The sequence below is a fragment of the Sander vitreus genome, chromosome 23 (genome assembly GCF_031162955.1).
Source record: "Sander vitreus isolate 19-12246 chromosome 23, sanVit1, whole genome shotgun sequence".
NCBI lineage: Eukaryota > Metazoa > Chordata > Actinopteri > Perciformes > Percidae > Sander > Sander vitreus.
Genome location: NC_135877.1, coordinates 16971159 through 16997614, shown reverse-complemented (window position 1 = coordinate 16997614; position 26456 = coordinate 16971159). Strand labels below are relative to the sequence as shown.

At 41.6% G+C, this 26456-nt stretch overlaps 1 protein-coding gene across 2 annotated transcripts; it reads right to left on the bottom strand.

Annotated features, from left to right (window-relative positions):
• Positions 1–8: 8 nt before the first annotated feature.
• Positions 9–24729, bottom strand: kdm7aa (lysine (K)-specific demethylase 7Aa). 2 transcript variants are annotated; one of them, XM_078281397.1, is made up of 18 exons: positions 24596–24729; positions 16337–16422; positions 15841–16030; positions 15208–15368; positions 11737–11878; positions 10859–11045; positions 10271–10433; positions 8502–8589; positions 8288–8394; positions 7908–7999; positions 7618–7704; positions 6442–6693; positions 6136–6257; positions 5640–5788; positions 5447–5541; positions 4296–4480; positions 3792–4171; positions 9–2990 (listed from the first exon to the last, which is right to left on the bottom strand). In XM_078281397.1, exons 1-18 carry the CDS (start codon positions 24691–24693, stop codon positions 2902–2904), a joined length of 2673 nt encoding a protein of 890 aa, XP_078137523.1. In that variant the 5' UTR covers positions 24694–24729; the 3' UTR covers positions 9–2901. The 2 variants fall into 2 exon arrangements, with proteins under 2 accessions (XP_078137523.1, XP_078137525.1); XM_078281399.1 differs by having other exon boundaries at positions 15841–15958; positions 24596–24726.
• Between the last annotated feature and the right edge of the window lie 1727 nt (positions 24730–26456).

Sequence of the window (26456 nt, the reverse complement as noted above, 5' to 3'; positions counted from 1 at the left end):
CAAGCATGCTATTTCATCAGTTTTATTTACACGCACATTTTTAAATGCAGAAACAAAATCCAATGCATTAACAGTGTCACAGTTAGCCAGTGTTTGTAAATTTTAAATCATAAGCCATTTAAATCAGGGGAAAAAAACATTGCAAAAACCAACACGCATAACAAATGCCAAGAGAGCTGCATATAAAAGCAAAAAGGGACCGATTCTGTACAATGAATACTACAGCTTATAACAAACCCTGCCTGCGGGCCAGCTCGTGTTTTCAATGACTTGACATGCAAAGAGTTCAAAAGGTTAAAGTGTAGTGTAAGAAAAAGAGGAACTCAGTCTGGCAATGAGAATAGAACACTAATTATCAGTTCGTCAGGGCTAAATGATTGATCAGTCACTCGCAGGTCATGGGCACTACAAGTCAACCTGAGCAAAGCTTTCAAAGTCTCACGCTGTTCAGAGTGGTCTTAAAGCTACTTGGCCACAGTTAGCCTGGTTGTAATGTCTTAAGTCAACTGTTGACTTAAAGTGCTCATATTATGCTTTTTGGCTTTTTCCCCCTTTCCTTTATCGTGTCATCTTTTTTGTGCATGTAATAGGTTTACAAAGTGAAAAAGCCCAAAGTCCACCCCAAAGGGACTTACATCGCCAACAGAAAACACTGTTCACAAACTGCTCCCAACAGCTCTGTTGTAGTCCAGCCTTGCCTAGCACTCCCTCATACTCTGCTTCTGACTGGCTAGCAGTGCTGACCTAGCTACTGCGTATGTGCGACTCCCAACAAAGATGGAACAGAAATGCGATGCCTCACTCTGTAGCTAAAACTGAGAGCTCAACACACAGGGTGAAAAGAGGAGCTGCAGCAATGTGCAGTACATTTTTGCAGTACGTTTTTTTTTATTAAACCATGTAAACCTATTCTGATATAACCTAAATACAATTATGAACCTGAAAATGAGCATAATATGAGCACTTTAAGAAAATAAGAAAGCAATGGGGGGGACAATACCAAGTTCATGTTAACAGAAGTTGTAAAAGTTAGCCTAAAGGTACAATGACTGACTGGTTAAAGCACAGCTTATCATTTCAACTTGAAAACCACGACCATGAAATCATTTTTTGAGCAATAAAAAATACAAACAAACCTCAGCATCTCCAAAGCAGGAGGTCAAATCTGTAAAGTCTTGAGTGAGTGCTGAGAACATCCTGTCTGCATCCATGTTGTGGCTGGTGGTTAATCGAAGGTTATGTCCATGGCATCATTCCCTGAGAGTGAAGAACTGCGCACCCCGAGCAAAACACACATCTGGTATTCTTAAAAAAATAAAATAAAAGCTCACTCATCCCATTGAAGTTCTACAAACGTTCACTTCTTCTGAATGGATCGACCACAGTGGCTCAGAATACTTGAAATAATTGGAGATAACTGGCACTAGTGTAGATATGGAAGCGGACGTTTCTCAACCTAACCTAGTTTCCATTCACTCATAGCCCCAACACCCCTCTGGCTACAGGGAGAAGACAAGAATCAACACAGCATCTATTCACTGGGGTAGCGGGGGTGTAAGAGTTGTGACAGAATAGAAGGTAATAAAAGAGTTGGAGGAAAATTGCTTCTCAACGAATGATGATCACATGAACTCTAAAAACATCCACATTTACAAAAAGTATGTGTTAAAGATAAAAAAAAGAAGAAGAGAACAATTATTTTACCTATCAAAAGGGGGAAAAAGGCTTTAGGGTCAAAATATAATAAAATCATTATCTCTTTCAATTAATAAATACATCATTCAGAATCCATACAAATAACACAAAAAAAAAACATAAAACAAGAAATAAATTAAGCAGGATATCAGACGAGTCATTTGTTGTCTTCGGTTTTTTTAGACCGAGCGTAAAGACTCGTAATTCCTATTTTGAACAAATTCAGAGAGGCAGCACTTTGAGCAGCTTGCCTTTAGCCATTATCACTCAGAAACACAGACTCCCCTCTAATTATCAAACATAGTGCAGATTGGAGAGTTTTTTTGCACTAAATTGTGCAAGTCTGAAATGCACCCATTTAGTTTTTTTTCTACAAATAGAAGAATTGGGGAATAATGCACCAAAGTGCTGCCTCTCACTGTTTCTTCTCTCCTCAAAGTCATTATTGCTGGTGTGATTAAGATAAGGGGGGGGATGAGGGCTGGAAGGGACAAACATGAGTGGAGAAAAGTACAAACAATAAGCACCATTTTGAAATTTCAGTTCACCGCGTCCTCCTTAGCACCTCGTCTCCATCCTCAGAGCCAGAGGGGGGGGGGCGCGACCCTGCTCGAGATGTACAGCTCAGTTGCATCTGCTCCTCCATCCTGTTCAGTTTGTCTCAGATAGACATGAAGCAAGTGAATGTTGTGCGGGGGTGGGGTGGGGTGTTTGTTCAGCAGAGAGAGTAAATATCAAGATATGATGCAGATGATCTTGGCATCAGAAGCTGCTTCCCAGCAAAGCGAGTCATTTTGTTGTTTGGTATACCTCCTACATCTCCTTTGTCCATTTGAATGCCCGCAGGAGCTTCAATCCACCTTTCCCTGCAGCAGAACATTTTATGACATGCTTGTCCCTCTCTGCTTCCTGTAGCTCCTTTCTGTTTTTGTTGTTAGTGTGCTTGTGTGGTGAAGTCGTGCACTTGCTTATTTCATAGCCAATACCCTGTCTCCTAAGCATGCACAGTGAGGGTGTTTTACGTGTGAAGATTCGATCAGTTACGTTAGTCTCCAGGCAGTGTGTTCGTGTTTTTTTCTCTCTCTCTCTCTCTCCCCCCATTTCCACAGCACAAAAGTGTCTGGTAACAAATACGCCAATGTTTCCTTTTTTTTGTCTTCAAGAAAATGTCCCCATGCATCATTTTGCTTTTGAAGATTTGGAGTGTTACACAAAGACGCGATTATGTCTGTTGAGTTTTAGGATCTTCCCCAGTCTCTGCTTGGCTGTGGCCATTCCTTTTTTGGGCCGCTTGCCTAGAACAAAAAAGAAGAGGAAAGAAACAAAAAGGAGAACAGCATTAGAAGTAAGCATAACAAGGAGAGAAGGTTTACAATGCATGTCTACTAGTGCTGTAAATAATATATTAATTACTATTTACTATCTTACAAGACAAAGAAAGAAAACCAGCAAATATTCACATTTTAGAAGCTAAAAGTGAAACCAATGAATTCTATTCATGAATTGCAGATATACATTTTCTGTCAAAATGAATTGAATTAATTCATCATTCTGCTGTTATTTCACATTTGTAAAACTATTTCCTGTAACTTGTTTTTTTCTTCACATTTCCATATACTTGACATGGTTACTTACTTTATTTCCACATTTTTAAAAAGGTCAGGGATGCATGTATAATCAATTCATTTATTTTATCCATGTTCTGCATATCTCAAGCATTTTTACATCATAATAATTGTGCATTAACGCTGCTCTCAATCCTTTTTCGCACATCCTATCTTTTAATACGTTTTTCTTTACATTTTCAATTCCCAAGTTTAACTTTACCCTAGCTTCATTTTTAATTGAAAAATCTAGAATAGCAATATGCAAATACATGCGTGAGGTCTCATACGTCATTGAAGACTTTCAAGTTTCCACATCACACTTTACTTTGTTCCATATTATACGAGTGGCTTCCAAAGTAGTCTAGATGTCACAAATCATGCTCATCCATACACGTTAAACTGGCGAGGTCACCCCCTTCAGCACATACATCATTCTGCACAGTCACAACACCTTTTTGCTCAAAGGAAGTAGAAATGTGATTTCCAAACCTTTCGTGGCCTGATTGCTGATAGGTGGGGGGTTGGGGGCGTGCCTCTTGGAGGGGTGGGGTGGAGACATTGAGGGGTCACAGTACTGGTAGTCTGTCTCTGGGCTGCTGCCGTGGCTTCGGCTAAGAGGGCTAGGGAGCCCCTGATTGTCCCAGGCCTCGCTGCTGTTGCCCTGGCTGTCCATCGGGCTCGTGTCCCCCTGCAGTCGGTGCTGGTGCTGCGCCTCCTCCCTCTGCTCCAGCGGCGAGCACTGGCTGGAGCTGGACCACCAGGGCTCCTGGGACGAGGCTACCTTCTCCGGCTTGGAGGAGCACAGCAGACCAGCCATCGATAGCATCCCCTGAATGGCCTCTTCTGTGCTGGGTGAGGTAGGATGTTCTCTGCAAGAATCAGACAGGACTTGATTATTTACTACCTCTCAGTGCACACAAAAATAATACACGTTTGAGCTTTGAGGGGTGCCACGACGGGACAATTTACAACATCTTTGCATGCGTTGCTTACCGTTTGAGTGGTTTGTGTTTGTGCCTGAGTTTCTGGCCAGACTGGTCCAGCTCTATGGTGTGCCCTGAGCCCCTCTGCTGATATAAGCCCTTCTTCTCCTCTTCCTCCTCTTCCTCCTGGGAACTCCCTGAATCCTCGTCAGAAGAGGAAGAGGACGACGAGGACGACGACAATGATGCTTTATGCTACATTGAAACATTTTAAATTAGAAAGGATGCATCAGTAATCACAGCATAAAACATCTGGGTACATTTCAATAGACGTAGTTATTGGTGTGCCATTACAGCACACTTTAATATTGCCTGTTGTATTTGTAATTATGGGACTACACAAAGCATTTAATGCATCACTAATACTACTACATCACTATAACTAGTAATGTCAAGGTAGTTTAGCCGGTTCAACTCAAGACAAGCAAGCCAACGGACACAGATCAACATAAAACGTGGTCAGTGATGGAAAAAACTATTGGACTGATCAGCTGACTAACTGCTACAGTGTGTGTGCATTGCCTGACGGCTAGCTGTTTTTTCTTTGAATGAATTTCACTTTATTCAAGACCTTATTCGGCCAAAGATGAACAATTAAACATATTTTGGGGTATTATATATTTTGTTTGTTAGTTTTCCCAAAGAAGACAGTATTTTGTTTGTTTTCGGGACTGAATGTTATGTGAAGTCTTACTATTGTTTATGGATACCAGCATTGTCATGTTAATACACTGCCTAACTACATGAAAAACAAAGTTGTGTGTTCATGGTCTTTTTGCTACTTGGCTTCTTCAGTTCAAACGTTGAAAAATTTGTATACTTTTTTTTTTTTTTTATATTCTCTATAGTCTATATTATATTTTTTTTCCCCCAGCAATAATGTGCAACTGTCTCTGTTCAAATAAACCAATACATAAATGAAACAAATCAACGTATAACTTTTCCATGGATAAAACATTTAGCCTACAACAAGGATTTAAGTGACACTAATAATAATAATAATAATAATAATAATCCAAAGAAAAGCTACAAACAATGATTATGGAGTTATAAGACTCCTAACATCCAAGTCCTTCTCAATATGTCTGAGCTACACATGCTTCAGTGTAGGAATCAAAAGTTTTAAGACATTTGATGCCCGTTAGACTGCTCAGTATTTACCTCGGTGGGAAAGTCACTGTCTAAATCCACGTCTGACACACTGGTGTGTCCTGAGACTTCTTCCCTGAGTTCAGTCTTCACCCTCTCCAGACCACCTGAGAAACACAGGAACACACCATGAGCTTAAAATGAACGCACTAAAATATGGGTCTAAGAATAATATTGTTAACAATAGCAGCCACTGGTGACTTACTGAAGAGTGTGGGTTTCTCAACTGTGCTGTGCTGCTCTTGACTGTGCCGTGTCCTCTCCGACTTCATGTCCACACAACTCTTTGGTGGGCCAACAGATGGCCGCTCACCCTCCGTCTTTACCGGGCTGCTGCCTGGCCGCCTCATATCTCTGCACACACAAAGATCCATGTTTGAATGATGAAATGATATTTGTTGCTGTTGTTTCATGTCCTGCATAAAAAGGCCAATTTGATGCTATTTAAGGTTATTATTGTTGTTCCTTTCTGACTAGTGCTAGTTGCGGTTATCATTTATATAATGGTATTTGATGCAAATCTTTTAGTTTGAGATATACGTATTTTGTTTGGGATGTTTTTAAAAAACGTAATAGGATTTTACATCTGACAGAATTTTCCCAAATTTAGGTTGACTGATTCTGTGTGAATGACGATTGAGCCTTAATTAATAAGAGGAATAAACGGCTGCTTTGTTAGCCAAAGAGAAGTGAGCTCTCACCTGATAATTCTGCCGTTGACCAGCATTAGCCGTAGGTGGTTCTCCTCTAAAGTCTCTGCAGCTGCGGATGCAGTTGACACTTTGTTGAGCTTCCCACGAACCTTGGCACAGAACGCTGCGTCCTAAGTTGAACAGACCACCATCAGTCAATAAACAGACTATTACATATTTAAGTCCACATGTATACACTTAGGAAGTATCGACACTGAGCTACGTCTTTTGTTCTATAGGAAGAAAAAAATAATAATAATTAAAATCAGATTTTGTGATATGCTTTCAAAGTGCCAGTTAACAATGACTGCTCACCTCCTCGAGCGGTCCCACCTCCAGCCTCCTTAGCACCTCCCGGGTGTGCTGCTCTAAGATGTCCAAGTTGGAGGGCACTTTGGCGGTCTGCCGCTGCTGCTCCCTCAGCCGCCTGGCGGCCCTTCTCGCCTGGCGGGCCTGGCACAGCTTCTCCAGCGTAGCACGAGTAGCTGGGCAGGCATTTGATCCAGATGGAACTCCACACCCACTTCCCTGAGACTTCACTGGCTTGCTACCGCTGACTGGTTCCTCCTATTGATATAAATTAAACGTAATGGGAGTCACGTTACTACCAAAAGTAGCCTATATCCACGACCTTCCACTTCCGGGATTGCTCTGTTGCCGCCGGAAATTCCGCCGTATGTCATTCTTTTCAGCCCGGATGTCCGTTACCTTAGGCATTCTTTGTTTTGGAATTTTAAACTCCGGTTGATTTCTGAGGACTATGGTTAACTGCTCCTCAGATCTCTGCAGGGTAAATCCAGACAGCTAGCTAGACTATCTGTCCAATCTGAGTTTTCTGTTGCACAACTAAAAACTTTTTAACGTACACGTTCCACCAAAACAAGTTCCTTTCCAAGGCTATATTACAGTGGCACCGGGGCTCCGTGCTGCGCTTAGTGCCGCCCATGACGATTGTGATTGGTTTAAAGAAATGCCAATTAACCAGAGCAGGTTTTTCTCCCATCCCGGAATGCTGTGTGGACTAGTCAGACCCTCCTCTGCAGCACTGTGGAGGAAGGTCTGGCAAAGCGAGACTACTACCAAAGTCAGTGATTTACAGGTTCACAAGTTCATATATTTGATTAATCCAATTGCCTTTTGAATTTATATCCTTCTTTCTCTATCTGTATCTGATTTTCTTTGTCCTTTTGAGCTTCAGTAGTCTAATTAGTTTACAGATAGCAATGTGTGGGTACTTTGTTTTGTTTGTGCAGCCTTTTGTTACTCAACACCTGCAAAACATGTATGGATGTGCGTGTGATTGCCACTGTTAAATAAAAGAAAGATCAGCTCTACAAAATCATTTTTAAAACAGCGCAGTTTATATTTAAAACCAGCACCAATGCATCAGTTCATGAACTTAGCTCTCCTCGGAGCTGACATGAACACCTGCATTAAGTGTAAAAAAGGTCTAACCCTCTCCCATATCCTTTCCTCCTTGTCCCATCTTACCTCCAGGTAGCGGATTTCCTTGGTCAGCTCTTTAATGAGATGGTTAGGCCTGATATGGTCTGGTACTTCACTGGTGGGCTCAGTCACCTGCAAAGCCACAGCAGACCACATTCAGACAGGGGACGTGAACAGAAAGAAGTCTGTTGTTGGCCACTGACACACATCCAGTAGATAAGAACAAACAGTGGTGATGACTGTGTAACAATAACCATCTGGACTGGAGATATTGAAGGAAGAGTCAGGTGAAGGTAGACGGAGAGGACCGTGAGAACACTCTGGCCGACGCTCACCTCTCTTTTCAACCAGGTCCTCAGTGCACTGATTAAAGCCTTGACTCCCTCCACTAGGTAGGTCGGTGGTGGACAGTTGTCCTCTCGTAGCTCTGGGGGGGGGGGGGGACACATACAAGCATTAAACCCCTAAAAATCACAGACAGAAAACCTAAAACTAAATAAAATATTAAAAATGAATCATTTTGCACTGTAACTTCCCAAGTTGATACATCATATTTAGATATTGGTGGGAATTATTAACCTTCTTTTTCTCCTATCAACTATTTGTTTTATTTCTAATTTATTATTATTTTCCTGACAGGTCTGATATGTAAAACACCTACATTTGATCTTACATCTAATATTGTGTGTTGGACATATTAACGTTTCACGCTCACCTTTTAGCATTTCCAAGAGGTTCTTGGCCACATACCAACAGATGGCTTCGAAGTACGGAAACTTAAAGAGGTCTGGGGTTTTCAGGCGGCGCTCCATTTCATAACACCTGCAAATCAACAGAAGAAACACAAATTAGTTTCAAGTAGCGATACAGCTACAAACATCAAATTAAAATAAACATCATTATTTTTGTATATTATCCGAGCTGTGTACCTGAGCTGCATGCCAATATTGAGGTTGTGAAGGAAGTTCCCTCCAAATGCCATGCAATCCTGAGAGGTGAGAACAGCATGGATCCAGCCTGTAGGGGGAGCCAGAGTACACATGTTTCCACAACTTACCCACAGGCTGACTTGCAACAATATTACACTTAAAGAGGGGACAGGTAAATTGACACCTTAACGCTGGGCACTTGATCATATATGTAGGTTTGAGTGATCTGCATGAAAATATGTAGATATTTACAGCACTTATATGCCTGACCATGCACAAAAGACCCACATGTGTACATACAAAAACAAAGTTCTTGTCCTCCCACTTGAAAAAGATAAGTTTGTCTATATACAATGATGTGTTCCCCCTCAGCTAAACAGTGGTCTTTATACAACAAAGTGACAGAAAGCAGAGTCTGAGGGGTGGGGGGTGGCTGATAGATAGGCCGGATAATGCATGAGTGACTGACTGAATGACTGACCTACTGTGCTCTCTGACCCACACTTAATTCCCACCTCTCCACACCCTCTCTGCCAAAGCTCTCTTTTACCATGCTGCTTCGGCTTGCTGAGAAAGCATGGCTGGAAGACTGAGTGAGGACATGCAGCGGTTGACGGGCTGAACTGAGCTTTGTCTGTCTGGGTGCAAAGGAACTCTATCGGCTTAAAAAGTCCATTGAGAGACTGACGGATGGACGATTGTGTGACTGGAGACATTAGCGTCACTTAGGTGAATGAAAGCATGTCATACTCAGTTAGTGCCATGAGAAACAAACATATTTTAGCCTCTTAGCACAACTTCTAATTAACAACAGCAGTACTGCTAGTTAAAGGAATTTAAGAAGAGGAAAGCTGTGATCTACAGCATCATCACTACTTTCATCATATTACACAACAGCACTGTTTTTCTTTATTTTTCCATTGCAACTATGATCATTAAGAACTGTTTGGGTTGTTGCTCAGGAAGACATTCCCTCTCGGTTATTTTCCTTTGGCAATGACAGAGGACCTTCAAGAAGCCTGTATTTTCCTGGCAGAAGCCATGGGAAGCGGGATTATTCTAATTTTTGAAAGCATGTGAAGAGACAAACAATCAAACCCAAACAACCAGTCAGCTGGGTTGGTGCAGAAGAGTTAGTCAGGCACCAACTACAATGATATAACATTAGTGACACAGATAGCCGTTTGTCCGAGTGTCTGAAAGTTATTGTGCTTGGAAACCACAAAGTAGGTGATTATCCAAGACTCTAGAGGTGCTTTCACACTTTTTTTTTTTCTGGTTTGAAAGCTTTCAATCAAACCCTGACACAGACCAAACAAAGGCTAAACTACTATTAAATCCACGTGCTGATTGAGAACTGTTCAGGAAGCGATCTTATAATAAACCATGTATTTGTTTCTATGCAAATCATTTGGTAACGTGCATCAGCACTTGAATGATTTTTCCTTATCGATCGGACAGTCAAAAGCAGTAAAAACTGCAGTGTGTTGTGCTTGTAGCCTACTCTGTGTACTTTGGCAGCTCATTAAGTCCATTAAAAAAAATGCATAACATAGCGAGCCAACAGTTACTGCCTTGCCTGATATTGCTGTACAAGTTGCCTCTTTTTCGTCCCGTCTCTACCTGTTTGTCATTATTCATAAACATAAGGTCGACCTACTGTCAGTCACCAGATGAACCAAACTACAGGTGTGAAAGCACCCTAAATGTCCGCACTAGACTAAAACATTCAAAAGGAATTCCAGGCAAGCATAAACAAAACCACAGACCTGTAGGGATGAGCAGGGTGGTTCCTTGGGGCACAACACACTTGTAGCACTTCTCCACTTTGTCCCCAAAGAACAATTCACTCTGATTGGGCGAGGAGCTCCATGCCTCATATAGTGCAAGGTTGGTGGGAGTGGGCTTGATCAAGTAGAAGATCTTCTCACCCTGCAAAGCAGATGAAGAGGAGTTTATAAAAAAAAAAATCACCACACTGTAATGACACTTTGGTGTTTGAACATGGCAGCTGTGGCGGTGATGCTGCTAACCCACAAACACATTGAAATGAATGTCCGCTTTAGTTTATAAAAGGAGGAGGGTGAGATCATCGATATGAGCACAGCAGTGCTGCCCCTGGAGCTGCTTGTGAGAAGCGGGGTGACCTTTTAGCAAGTGGTAGCCAAATCAGCAGTGACTGCCTGTCCTAAATATCTCGGTATATACAAACACACTAACAATCCATTGAGCTTGACAAATGATAGGGAAGCATGGTGTTGGATTTAACAACAAAACTGTTTATTTGGCCTAGAATGTGTCCTCAATTCTTGCCCGATTTCCGAATACATTCAGCTCTTATTCATGCAAACACTCACCCAGAGAACATGGTACCAGACAGAGGTGCCTCCGAAGTCTATGTGGAAATCTGTGTAGCTGTCCTTAACCCCCATAAGGCAGTACTTCTGGACAAAGGGCTTGGGGAAGAAGGAGTCGTCCGGCCAGTAGTTCTCTACCCAGGACATCTTACGAGCCACGTCAGGAACCTCCACCAACTCTGACATCCTTAGTGGGTGATTGGAGCGAGGCAAAAAGGGAAAAAAGGAAGGTTAGATTTTGATAAAGTTATTAATACAGACTTAACATTCTTAAAAAAAGATGATCCAAGCATGAGAAAGGTTAACATGCATGTTATGCGTTTATGTAAAATGTACCATCACTCTATTTATTGGATTTTTTTTAAATTCCCAAATACCAATATCAGCCAAAAAGAAATCCAGTATCGATCAGGCTATAATGGGAATACAATTAATCTAAAATGCAGAGTTGGGACATTGTTTTAATTGTTTTGACTAGAAAATATAAATATAATATATAAATATATTGTTGCATAAAGATGCAACCAAGTTATAAATGACTGCAACTTCCATTTTAAAATGCAAGTGCACAGGAATTTAATTGTCAACAATTAATACAACTCCTGATAACTGATAAAGGAAATTGTGAATAGTATGTAAGGTCATTTTTCACCTTTGACAAAACAAAAAATACTTCCACCTAATACAACTGAAAGCGTGAGTGTTAAAGAGGCTATAGATACACACATATTTGCAACACAGCTAATGCTGGTTTATACAAGCATTTTCTGAAGTGTGACATGACTGACTGTAATGTACTGCCAGTGTTTATTAGGGATCTGATCTAACTAAAGCTGTTATTTTAGCCAACAGAGTGAACAGACTTGAGCATAGCTTACTTAGTGTCAGAGAACTCCAGGCTGATGAGGTTGAGGACTTTGGGTCGATGTGGGTTGGTGTAATACTTGATAAACTCGCTGAGCTTCATCTTGCTGTCCGCCTGCCGTGCCACATCTATCACATCGATGATTTTGTCGCCACCTACATGGGAGATAAGTCCACATTATATATGGAGAAGTTCTGAAGTCAGTAACTCTGAAAAATATCTTTTCTTTAATTGGCTGCTGAGTGGGCGTGGGGTTCACTAGGGTCTGCTGCCCTCTGGCATCTCCATGTGCTTTTAGAGATCAAGTCCTGAGAAAAACTGGCACCAATATGGCAGCGTGGGGAGGGGTTGTACAGGGAGGCAAGCGAGACAATCTGTCAATCTGTCCAGACCACCAGTCCCTGAGGAGGTGTGGGTGGAGGTGCTGCGTTCAATGTCTATGTATGCTTTGGAGGCCTCAAGCGTTGACAGAAATATGCGTATAGATGTGAGAAAGAGTGTGCATAGGCTTCATGTGGTGTGTTTATGCGTAGGAGACAGAAAACAGATGCTTAAAAAAGGGACAAGAAGCGGAAACTCGTAGAACACAGCTAACAGTTGGGACGCTACAAATCACACTCAGGTGACACATTGGGCCGGAAGCAGGGACGGGGTGCAGCGTGTGTAGCAAGACAGCTGGTTGTTGTATTTTCCCCACACCCCTCCCACTCACCTTTTATTACCCCCTTTGCATGTACACACACACACACACACACACACACACACACACACACACACACACACACACACACACACACACACACACACACAGGCCCAGCTGGCCAGCGTCTGATGACAGAGAACAGCTGGAGTAAGGTCAGTCAGTCACACAGTGAGAGACTAAGCTGCCTCGAAACCACACAACGCAAAGCTCAAACACCAGCTTTACAAACCCAACAGCAAGAGAAAACACTAAATCAACACCCTTACTGAACCAGCTCAATAATATATTACGACACCCAGTAATGTTAAAGAAGTCATTAAGGTGTTGCAAATTTGTCTTAGTCAACATTCTTCAACCAGAAACGCTTTTCTTACTGCATTCATTTAAAATAATTTTAAGTTGAAATGTTTTTCTCATTAATCAATTTATACCGTAATGTGTTCAAAAATCATGAACTCTACTCTGCAGTTTAAAGCTCTTTACTATCACTATGGCATTGCACCACCACAAGTTATTCTTTTTACTAAAAATTAGGATGGTGCATTGCATTTTTTTCTCCAAAATCTTCTGTATGATATACAATAATATATAAACTCACACCCCTTTTTCAGGACACTGTATTTTAAAGATACTTTGGTAAAAGTCAAAATAACCTTAGAGATCTTCATTGTTGAGGGTTTAAACAATGTTTTCCATACTTGTTGAACCATAAACAATTAATGAACATGCACCTGTTGAAAAGACAATAAACAGTTTAAGGGCGGTAGGCAATTAAGGTCACAGTTAAAAGAAAATTAGGAAAGTAAAGAGACCTTTCTACTGACTCTGAAAAACACCAAAAGAAAGACGCCCAGGGTCCCTGCTAATGTGCGTGAACGTGCCTTAGGCATGGTGCAAGGTGGCATGAGGACAGCAGATGTGGCCAGGGCAATACATTGCAATGACCCTACTGTAAGACAGCGCTACAGGGAGACAGGAAGCACAGCTTATCGTCTTCGCAGTGGCAGACCACGTGTAACAACACCTGCATAGGATCGGTACATCCGAATATCACACCTGCGGGACAGGTACAGGATGGCAACAACAACCGCAAGAACTGGCCAGTCTGGTGCAGTACATGAGGAGGATGTACTGCAGTACTTAAATGCAGCTGGTGGCCACACCAGATACTGAGGGCTACTTTTGATTTAGGGACACATTATTCCATTTCTGTTAGTCACATGTCTGTGAACATTGTTCAATTCATGTCTTAGTTGTGATTGTTAAATATTTTAATGTTCATGCAAATATTTGCATATGTTAAGTTTGCTTAAAATATAAAAGCAGTTGAAAGTGACAGGACGTTTCTTTTTTTGCTGAGTGTATGTATGTATGTATATGTATATGTATATATATATATATATATATATATATATATATATATATATATATATATATATATATATATATAATATATAATAGCCCCATCTGTGACCTAAGCACTGCGTCTGTTACTCCGTAATTCATCCAAATAGCGTTTCCTATGCAAACCTTATGGGAAAAGTCTAAACGTTATTTCTTAAGCGTTATCCAGCAGCTTCTTGAAAAGGTAGTTTTGCGATCCCACAGATGCGTAGTGTCGGCCTGGCACGATAAAGTGTCTGCCCAGGATCAAACGAATGATTAAATCTAGTATTTCTATAGAGAGAGTCACTCTGATCTTCTTTACCTGACTGTGACAGAGGCTGGCACAGACTCATTATATCTGCTTTCCCATCCTATATTGTATCATGTACCTGTATGTTTTGTGTTATATTATAATACATTTACATTTCTATACATGCTTCTTGGATTATGAAGTCATTACAGGTCAGTTAAACATTTTGCTTAGGCAGCTAAGGGAACTGCACTTTGTGTGTAAACTGGTCAAGAGTATTGCACTATATACAGCTTTTTATATCTTGTTAAGCATTTTAGTCGTGACAATATAGGGAGAATATGGGGAGAGAGAGTGAAGTAAGACAACACAGGTCCCTGGCCGCAATTAAAGCGGTGATGTGGCAGTTAAATGCTATGTGCCTAAACCAGCATGCCCCAAATCTTTTTACCACTGATCAATCATTCTGAGTCCATTATAAGACTTCCACTGACCATTCATCGATGCTCTATCACCGGGCCCAATCATTGGCCACCCACTTTGTTGGCTACACAACTGTTTAGGCCCTAGTAACACAGAGAAGACATCAGCGTTCAATCCTGTTGACTCATTGTCTTCTAACTGTAAGAAATGCAACCCAACACTTAGTCCCTGGTCACAACACCTGTGCCTTGGCTTAATGCTCAATATGGCATGGGAGGGGGAGATAAAGTGAGAGGGGGAGTGTGTAATCTGAACTTAATGATAAAAACGTCAGTGGGCTTGGTAATGGGCTTGTAATAGGAGCTGGGAAGTGGCAGGCCGTTTCAATAAGGAAGCGTAGTGGTCATAGAGAGGGTAGTGAAAGCTTAGCCATCACTCATTTAGAACTCCTTCAACCATGGCCTGATGCCTGATAAGTGGGTTAAAACCCCATGAACCTAGAAACCTGTTCTTATTGACATACAGATGGCGCCTGCTCAGTGATGGCCACTTAGCTGGCTGGTGTTGGGTGGTTTCATTAGCTTTAAGCATACTGAGGCTACAGTGTATACCCACATCCCCCCCAAAGGATAAACAATTGTGCGTTATTGTAAATTTGATACAGCTGACGGCAACTGTTTTATGCTGCAGGATAAAGCCTGTTCATTATGAGGTGTCCTTACCGACATACTGCTCCACATCTTTGACAGAGAAAGTAGAGACTGGTAGTTTGAGTCCCAGGCCCTCCATCTCTGTGACCGCTATGGGATAGTTGAAGCCGTGTCTCTCCAGGTACCTGGTTGTCACCTGCTCGCCCTTCATGTGTATCATGATCTCCTCACCACTGAAACAAGACCATAAGAAGTTCAGTAAACTTGATCTATTGCCATTTTATTAACAGTCATGACCCCTTAAATGTTTTACAAAAGGCAACATTTGGGTGCATCACAAAGATGATTTTTATGACAGTATTCAAAGTAATAGCAGCTCCTGACCTAAGGAGGATTTATAGTTTTACGATAAGGGGTTACGGCGTAGCTTCAGAGCCTACGCACGTAGCTGCCGTATTTAGGCTGTAGGCTACAGCGCCTTCTCAATAATGTAACTACACGTCAGGGTTACAGCGATTACAGAGATACCATGTGGAGACTGCACAAAATGTGATATATCTATGGCAGGACTGCCATTAACGTCAAGTGTAAAACCAGCTTTATGAGGAAATCTTTATCTGGTTAAACAGACATGAACAGAGCTTGAGCCTTGGGCTGTCAGAAGAAGCCATTTATAACTATACATGTGCCAAAATTGATATCTACCTGGCGAAGGTCCTGTTCTGGAGCTCCTTGACAAACACTCGAGTGCCAGCCTGCACCGGCTTCGATCCATCGTCTGGCTCTGTGTAGTCGTGCCTGTGGCCATTGTTGCGCTTTTTCACTACAACAAACAGACATCTGAGGTTCACAGGGTCGTTTCGTTCCAATTTCCTCGTGCCGTTGCCCTTTGTAGCTTGTTCACCCAACAAAGTGGTAAATTATGCACATCACCACCACTTTTTATAAAACGACATTAATTCACTACTCAACCCCTGAGCTAAGAGATGGGAATGGAGGGCTTGTCCAATCCAAGTGGAGGGCCATTCAATTAGCCTATTAATGTCTGCCCTATGGGCTACCCCTTTGACTAGTCAAACATACAGAGATGTGTGGGGGTGGGGGTGTAGAGAATCAGGGGACAGTTTTGATGAATGAGATACATGTTAGGAGGGAGGGAGAGAAACAGAAAGCAAAGAAAATGAGAAAAAGCAGTACTCACTCTGGGAGGGTCCGTGTACAACATCACAGTTGGGACAGTGGTAAACATCGATATCCACAGCATGATGCTCTTCTACCTGCACACAGCTGGAGGTGGAGTCAGAAGATGCAGTTAGAACAAGTTCACACTTCGTCCAACATGTTTCAACAACATCTCATGGGACACGTTTGTGACAGTGTTTTTGTTTTACAGTTGGTCATCATTAATAGGGGTGTGACGAGACACTCTGCTCAAGAGACGAGACACAAGATTTGAACACTATTTTAAAAGAAAACTTCAATTAAAGTGCCCATATTATGCTCATTTTCAGCTTCATAATTGTATTTTAAGGTTGTACCAGAATAGGTTTACATGGTTTAATTTTCAAAAAACATATTTTTGTTGTACTGCACAGCTCTCTCTCACTGCTGCAGATCCTCTTTTCACCTGGTCTCTGTTTTAGCTACAGAGTGAGAGTGTGTTGTAGCAGTGCTTTGCTACTGAGAATGAGGTAGCATGCTAGCGTTAGTATGCTAACGCTAATGCTACGAGCCAACGGTTGCGGTTAGCCAGCTCGTTTCGGCTTGTGACATCACAAGCCGTGCCGATTTTGAACAGACTGAAGGCAGGACACATACAGAAACCGTATCTCACTCAAAACAGCATGGATGGATTTTTTTCAAAGTTTGTATGCGTGTGGAAGCACCAGAGACACAAAAGAACACCCCAAATCCCAGAAAAAGTGTTTTTTTCATAATATGGGCACTTTAAGACATATGACTGTAAAAATAGTCTTTCCTCAGAGAACCAAGGTTACAACGTAACCAAGCGGTTTTACCTCGACGAGAAGTCTCGTCGCATTTTAATCTTGCGTAGGACGAGATCTCGTCACACCTCTAATCATTGATCTACAGATTATTTTCTCGATTAATTGATCATTGATTGGTGGATTGATCATTTGGTCTATAAAAAAAAAGGGCCCATCACAATTCTCAGAGCCAATGGTAATGCCTTAATGTCTTGTTTTGTCCCTTTTAAGAAAAAGAGAGACCTAACCTAAAAATTGCACAAATAATCAATTTCAAATAACAATTATCAAAATAGTTGCCAGTTAATTTAACAGAATTAATGTTAGGCTGTCATTTGAAGATATGGTTCTAAATAAACAAAAAGAGTTTGGGTCATTTTAAAAGTAGGTAGTTATGAACCGCAGCTTAGCTTACTTTAAATCGTCATCATCAAATCTTGATGCCCATGATCCTGCCCATAAAACATGATTTGGAGTGTGACTACATTTGTGGGCACGGTGAGTTCTTGGTCTGACCTGGACAAGTTGAAATACAAGCTAATGTCAAATGTCAATAATGTCAATCGCTGTGTGGGTTACCAGGGGTTACAGGGTTGGGATAAACAAACACTGAGAAAGTACAGTTTGGGTCTGGAAAACTACCTTTGCTCTGATCAATTTTTCCAACAAATGTTCTAAAACTGCTGCCTCACTGGAGACAGGAGCAAGAAACTTGAAGCACATTTCAAAGCTTTTGCCCAATAATAACATAAGGGCACTTGCATGGTGCTAGCCCCTTTTTAATGCCACATTCATATCGTTTAGACCATATTTTCGAGCAATCAAGTCAGAAAGTGTTCATATCACCCAGAGTTGAAGATATCTGGCTACAAGAGTGGTGAAATGGCTGCAAAGGCACCATAGCTGGCAGTTACATCTAAGTAAAATCTGATATGAACACTAAAACAATCGATTCAGCTAAATAAACTGCTTCACATACGTAACTCTGCAAAAGTAGCTTATTTAGGCTATTAAAATTATGTAACTAATAGGCTAGTTACATTCTTCCCAATCTGTCATCATTAAGTGAATGCAGAATAAGGTAAAAATCTTGGCTGAGCATCAACTTCTTGTACAGATAGTGAGGTTTGTTGTTCCCCCATGGATGGATCTGCAACAGTGTCACTCATACCGCTACCCCAGACTGTCCTGCAGCAGCCAAACCACAGGCACCAACACACATGCATTCCTCGGTTGCATACCAGAGCCCCATGAACAGCAACCAAGTTGCCATTCAGACTAATGGTGCTTTTCCATTACATGGTACCTGCTCGCCTTTTTTGGTTTTCCATTACGAAAAAAAGTACCTGCTAACAGGTACTTTTTTTAGTATCGCCTCAGTCGAGGTTCCAAGCGAGCTGAGCCGATACCAAAAGGTGACGTGAAAGCGACAGAAGGGTGTCCTGAACAAACCCACTATTTTTAAACAGTTTAACCAGCTGTTTTTTTTTTTTTTGCTGCCTCCAGCTTCATTTGAAACTAAATGTGTCTTCTGGCTGTGGCAACAACAACACACCTTCCACGTTCTGTGTCGCGTTAGGACAAACATATGCACACTGACTTGAAACTTAAAATTTGCCTTCTTCAAACCATCGACAAGCCAGCGAAGCTTTGGTTTGACAGCTAGCATAGTGGCATAGGGTATGAACATTGGATTTGTGGCGGATATATTGTCTGTTTTGGAAAGGTGAACGCCTGCAAGGAGAGATGGAGCTGACCACTCCTGCTATCAGCTTTGATCTACAAGAAATTGCAGGAAGCTGTAAAAGGAAATAAAGCAGAGAGCCATTAACTCATCAGGAAGTGGTGAGCTTGTGTGAATGCTGGCCCCAATCATCCTGGTGCACTAACAGGATATCAACAGTAGATGCCTCTCCCCAGTTTACCACATGTAACCTGGTGCTAGCATTTGCTGCACTGCAAACTTGTTGAAAACAGTGTTTGTAATGCAGACAACTGCCAAGATTTTTGTCATAACGTGCATTTAGTTGCCTCAATCATCCTGACTGATTTACAAAATATATTTACTGATGGAATATTTGATTTGCCATTAAGTAGGCCTGTTTATTATGGAGTTGTCTTTTTTTACAAGTTACTCCAACATCCAAAAAAAACTATGAAAATAGGAAATGGCACACAAAAAAAGCTTAAAGAAGTGCTCCTGCCCTTCACAATGTGCAGTGCTTGGCTGTAGTATTAGCCTAGCTCATGTATCAGGAATCTTGGTTCACATGTGACTGTTCGCTGGGGGAAAGCATGAGTCACAACTCTCTGCCGCCGGCCCGGGTCGGTTGAGATGTGCGAGAGCAGCGTGAGCTCGACCGAGGTGACCTTGTTGTCCTTATCTCACTTGGTACTTTCCTTTATGTAATGCCACAGTGGGAAATCAGGGCACTGTGCCACATACGCCAGTCTGACTCAGCTTATCTGTCACCTGAAATGATTAATACATAATAAGGCACTGAAGCTGGTGAAACTGTGTGGACTTGAGTTAGAGAATGTAAAAGGGGGGGGAGGAAACTCAGCTGAGAGGGAATGAGGGCCAAGTATTTCCTGCCCTGCTCAGACTTAATGATGTATTGCATAACTGCAAAGCGTGCAAACAGTTCTTGCACCAACGTGAACCTCATTTGCTCGGAAAGCAATCAGAGCGAGGATGAGATTGGAGACAACTGAACTGCCGTCATCTTAACACTTAACGAGATAGTGTTATCATATGATGTAGGACAACAACAGAGCATATTGTGATAGAAGGTGACATAGAGTACAGTCAGTATGTCTTGCAAAGATAAAAACAAAACCTCGCCAGACTGGAGACTGGAGGGTTATTCTGTGACGGCATTGCAGCCGATTACAAAGCAAAACATCCCTTTGTGAATAAGAGGAGATGTGTGTACTTGGCTAAACCCCTGCCATCAACAGCCCCTCTCCCTTCACTTCCTCTCATTAAGGGCCTCATCCTGTGTGACTGAGAGGGCTTATTCATTAGTGCATGCACTGTGAGGGGTTCATTGTCCTCCATGATCAGTGCAGAAACACAAAGGCTGGAGGCGGGCATCACCATTATTTTCAGCTCTAAATAACCGCTCTACATGGGGCGGCGACACGCCTACATTAGAGAATCGGCAGATCCCTAATGGATGGGTGGTAGAGATGGAGAGGAGATGAGGGCAGTTAAACACACCTGGCTATCTTTATCTACCCCAGAGGAGCACCTGACTCCTCCGGTCCTTTTCCCTAATGCACTCAACCGAAGCTTACATAAACAGTGCTGGACTTGGACAGCAGTAAGAGCCACTGGGCCCTGACAGATAGGGATAGGCATCTGTCATTTTGGCCTTACTGGTTAAATCATTTTAGCTATCTGTGCATAAAAGAGACCCAACGTCTCTGCAGTGGTTACAGCTTGAAAGAGAACTCTCTGTAGTCAGCTGGTAAACAACAAAAGAGGATCACTTTGTTGTTTATGGGGCATCAGTGAGCCCTGGGGAGTTTTAACAACTTAATTGTTTTTGTGCAGGTTGAGCTGCCTTGAGGCTCCAAGCACTGGGGCTCTACTTTCACACATGTCTTCAACATGGTTGTCTTCAGGCCCCCGGTGCCCCTGTAAAACCTACAAAGTCATCAGTCTTGTGACTGTCTGCTGCAGAAAAACATCAGCCAACAAACTCAGTCTGAACTCACCCAAAGATGGACTAGCTGTCCAAATTATATTTCAGCCAGTCTTTACAGTATTTCATTGATTTGGATTCAGTATGGCACAGATAGATCCTTATCTACTCCCCATTACACTACTCCTATTTATAGAGTGATATTTCTAAATTAAGATTAATGTTATAGCAGAGCCACTATATCTTTAATATCATGATTCAATCTGACCGCTTATCAATACACAAGGCTGTTTGACCCCTAATCAACATTGATCAAGCTGGATGTAATGCCGTTTCCCTGACCACAGACACAGCCTTGCTAATGAATGTAAACATAGCTTTAAACAGAAGCTATGAGACTGCTCTTCACTTCAATGTCAATTAACTAATCAGACATCTAAACAGATCTGAAATGTTTGTTTCATGGACAACAGTGGAAGAAAAAGAAAAATCCTTCCACTCGTTCATCCATCCACTTAGCGTAAACACTAAAAAGGCACTCTGTAGAGGCTATCCATCTCTCTTTAGTGTGCTCACAATCTGTGCGACATTGACGGATCGTGCATTGAACTTGGCTAGCTGGAGCGGCCATCAATCATTCCCTCCCAGTCCCATTGAGCCCTGCTAGTCTATCACCACCCCCAACGTCTATACCCACACCAGACAACGGTCTGACTGGAGTGCCTGACACCTACACAGGGGTAAACTCTGTGATCTGACGTGACCCAGTGAGTAGTTCCAGCAAGCCAACATTCATAGTGTTGACGGAAATTGGCATCTTGGAAACAACCCAGTTACAGAAGCAGGTCTTGTAATTAGGGGAGGCTCTAAATGGTAAATAACAGGGTTCAATCTAACATTTGTAATCTAAACCACAGGCTTTAGTAGTGGGCTTTGGTGCCTAAAGGAGTATTTCAGGGTAGTGGTAGGCAACCTAGGGACTGAAAGACAAATCTTGGTAAGAAGAAGAAGATTGAGAGGACAGAAGAAAACCCAAAATATATTTATGTTACACCAACTTATGTTTTATTTTTATTTCTTTAATCATCATTCAATCATTTTTCTTGTGAAATGGTGGATAGTTTTATTGCTTCTAAAGATTTTTTGGATAAAACTATTCAACAAGGGAAATCAGTATTTGGTTGATCAGTTTCAAGATTCCCAGACATATCAAACCTGTGATGTGCAGTCAAATAAACAAAGGTTGGTATGCACTGCATCAGGGGATCCAGGGCGCTCCACACAACATTAAAAGTGCTATAATTTGCCCATTATTTAATTTAGTATAAAGTACCAATGCTATAGAATGTATTACAATGAATGTTGTAATAAAAGCTTTTTTATTATTATTTTTGGGCTTTTTCAGCCTTTATTGGACAGGACAGATGAAGACAGGAAAGTGGGAGAGAGGGGGATGACATGCATCAAAGGGCCGCGGGTCGGAATCAAACCCGGGCCACTGCAGTAAGGACTGAGTCTTAGTAAATGGGGCGCACGCTCAACCAGGTAAGCTAAAAAGAGGGCGCCCCAGAAAAGAGAGCTCAATACTCGATATCAGCAAATACCCAGAGTTGATCAGTATTATCTATACTAATGTTCTTTTTGCTTTCTAGTTTTCCTCATTGTTCACTACTACTACTACTACTACTACTACTACTACAGATTAACCATACAGCGTTTGCTAACCATGCCCAAGTCCTCATCCGCTAAAAGTCCCAGGCTGTATTGTGTACTGAGATGCTGACGAGATACAGGTGATGGAAAACAGGACACTCTCCATAAACTGAGGCAGCAAAACAAAGTCTCCCACACAAACAGCAACTCAGCTTGCAAACTGACAAACAGGCACCGGGAGGTTGAGCTCCTACTTTCCATCATCAATAGCCAGAGAATATCCCTTTCCTTCTGGCCAGCCTCGTGGGAAAGAGGCAGAAAATGTTGCTGATTTTGGAGCTCTCCTCGCTCTGTGTGTGTGTGTGTGTGTGTGTGTGTGTGTGTGTGTGTGTGTGTGGTGTGTGTGTTTATTAGTCATCAATGGGGGAAGCTCCAACATTTGTTCCTTTTCTTGCTGGCACATGACACACAGCCAGCCAGTCTTTTTTGGCTCTGACACACCACAAATTCTGGCCGGCAAGTTTTTTGGCAGCGCACTTAATGTGGTTACGCAATGGCTTCCGTCATTTCAACACGAGCAAAAACAGATTATTGTATTCATAAACAGTTGCCGTGGGGATGCGCCCACACAGGCAGATTTAAGGTACTGAAGAATGGGGTATTCCTAACGTTTGTCTGAGTCGGCCTATGGACTTAGGGCCACATCGATAAAAAGTGACAGTTAAACAAAGATCTTTCTAGTTACCTGTGTCTGACACACAACTTGTTATTTGACAATTATTATAATATGTTCTTCCATCACTATAGCAACATCTTATCTTCCTTCTCTCAGTATCAGAGCACAAGTTGACCTACACAACAGCTGCCTGCCTTACTTATAGTCACCTCAGCAGGCTTTATGATAAAATGGGTTAAACCTGATCATTCAATTAAAAAGTACAATTAACTAGGTCACTGTGTCACCCCAAAACAGTACAGAATGATCTTGACCCCAAAGTGTAGGGTGTTCATCACAGTATCGGGTAAGGAAAAGAGCGTGCACAACTGCAATCTGCCATTGTATTTTTCCATACATGCTCAGACACAAATTTGCTTCATTACACAACAACATAATTCACATTATGATTTTGACAGCCACCGACCACCCACCTACACACAGCATGAATCATAAAAAGCAACTACAATACCACGGGTCTACTTATAATCAGAAATGAGGCTAGGCCCTTAAAAAAAAATTGAAAATTGGACAAAACACGACCATAAGCAGTCCAGGAATATGTCTGCCTGGTACCTTTAAATAATCCCCCTGTTCGCCACTAGGGGTCCGCGCCATGTGCCTCCTCTGCCTGAAAGGGGGATTTAAATTTCTCAAGCTGTCAATCAAAAGCCCGACCATAACACGCTCCTTGTTCTCTACCTTTTGCTTTCTAATAAAGTAAAACCACTAAAAACACATGGAAATACAAAAAGCTCAAATTGCATAGACAGCTGGAAATTAGTATGTATTAAAATTGAATGTTAGCTAATTAGGTATAACAATAACTTAGCTACAGATTCTGTCCAAACAAATAGAAGTTGTTTATGAAATGTAAAAGGTTGGCTGTGGTTGCCATTACCTTGAGTAACCTACCTTGGTAAACCAGATTGGTATAGAACAACTGGTTAAACTGACTCTTCATCCGTTAAATATTAGTAAAAACCAGCATTAAACTTATCACTGAAGCGACATAAAGGAGCTGGAAAACATGCAGCTTTTCTATGTCACAATGGCCCCGCCAAGCTTCTGATCACTCAGGCTGACTAACACAGCTCGGCAATCCTGATAGATCCACATATTAGTAGATGAAAAACTATTTTCTATATTGACTCTATTTGAGTCAATAATGTTGATAATCAACATCCTTACACAGACCATGTACAAGTCGTATGTTTTAGTCTAATTGGCAGAACAATGGATTAAATTCAAGCCAATTTTAGGGAAAGAAACCCCACTTTCTTTCGTAAAGTCGTGTCAATAGACGGTTTAAAACCCCCGTCGTCCACCGCTAGTGTTAGCAAGCTAGCTACTAGTCAACACCGCTTAGCGAGCCGTCGCGTTTCTTTAATAAACAATCAGTGTTTGTCGCTTCTAATAAGCCACATCTCTAAAGGACATTGTAACCTACATACCTGCCGTGAAACCAGTCTTTACAGATGTCACACTCGATCATAAACCGGCTTACATCGTAGGGCTGCCGGCAGACACAGTACAGCGGGGCCGCCGCCATCTTCCTAGTGTCCCTAAACAACGCAGGAATGAAGCGGGGCGGGGATTTAACCCACGGTCCGGAAACACTCGAGGGGAGAGCCGAGCCCAGACGAGATTCTCCATTCTAGGCAATCCCACGTCTGACGTCAGTTTCCAAACGATCCATTTCCATCTGGTTGAGTAGGCACACCAACAATAGACGCAAACTTTTTCATCAAAGGAATGACACAATGTTCTTGTTTTGGGCATTTTGTCAATATTACAGTCTGAGACTTATGTTCAGCAAAATCGGATGCTTTTTAAACTAAATAAATGAAAATGGTGAGCCTCATAGGCCTTAGTGGGTCAATTCTATTTTACAATCATTTCACACAAAATATGCCAATATGACGTGAAGTATCGAGTTAATATATCGCTGGAACTCCATTTAAGGGGACGGGAATTAACGAAAAACATGATAGGCTATGTTGTTAAGCCATGTGTAAAAAGTGTTAGTCTTGGCTGACTAAAACTTGCATCAACTATATACTTCAAAATGTACAGCATCAGCGCTGACATAGCCTATCAGCAAGCCAAAAGCAAAGCTGATGTGATGTAACGAAAAGAAATGTTGTCACCCAATCAAAAACTGCTCTATCAGCAGAATATTTGCACAGTTGCAGAGTTTTGTTCTCACACCTCTCATCAGCAAAGAGCGAGTTCCTCTGATAATATTCTTAACCTATGGCGGACATTGCAGCACAGCATAACCAAAACACAATATCTACCCATGGTATGTCTCCATGGAGCACGTCTGACAAGCCCTACGTGCTTGTGTGGTGAATAGCAATGGGACCACCGACCCACAGCTTGATCTGTGAGCTGACAGTACCCATCCCCCCACACACCCATCTGTGCTGCTCTGCATAGGCAAGCAGGCGTTGGTGCATGCAGAGAGCACTCACTGCACAGAAGACACATGTGATTCAGCCAGTTCATCTGTATAACACTCTTTGGTGCATTCTCAGCCTGCAGCGAGATGTAAACATCTCCTTTTGTCCTCAGGGTGATAATAGCAGCCTGCACCTTTTGGCTGTGGTAGATCATTATCATGCCTTAACATTATGTCTTCTCTCTTGTCAGTGTGAGTAGTGAAACTTCATGTCTGGTGTGCAGATCCACCACATGCCTGTAAACACAAGACAACTTCTTCTGTAAACAGGCCAGCTAAATCCACCTTAAAAAAAGTTTTGAACCTCATTAGTGCTTCACAACCACTAATCACATGATTGGTTCATGGACTAATGTTACAAAATGTAATGTCCCTTTGTACGCAACAAAGTGTGATACATGTAAAACTACAACATATATTTAAAATCGAAAGAAAACTGACTGTACTTTCAAAAACCAAAAAGTACCAAAAGTAAAATAAATATGCAGAATGGCCCATATCATAGTCATATAATATTACTGAATTATAATTAGTGATGCATTCATATGTACATCACTTTAATGTTGCAGTTTGTATTAATAATCACAATGATAAAGCTGTCAAATAAATTAGTATATAATTAATGCAGTAAAAATGTAGTGGAGTAGAAGTATGTAGTAGCATAAAATGGATATACTCAAGTAAAGAACAAGTATCTCAAATTATACTTAAAGTACAGACCTAATGACAGGAATCATAGAAGTTTGTATTTTATTCACATATTAGGCTATTCGATTGTAATTAAATATTTGTTATTACTGTTTTGTAATGTATTGTGTGTGGAATATTGTTTGGACCCAATTCTTTTCTAT

Bases quoted from the DNA above. Each gene is read 5' to 3' on its own strand.
- kdm7aa (XM_078281397.1), bottom strand. From the start codon at position 24,693: ATGGCGGCGGCCCCGCTGTACTGTGTCTGCCGGCAGCCCTACGATGTA. The intron at 16,031-16,336 runs GTGAGTACTGCT...TGGGTGAACAAG, and splicing joins TGTACACGGACCCTCCCAGA to CTACAAAGGGCAACGGCACG. The intron at 8,590-10,270 runs GTCTGTGGTTTT...CTCCCCCTACAG, and splicing joins CACCCTGCTCATCCCTACAG to GCTGGATCCATGCTGTTCTC.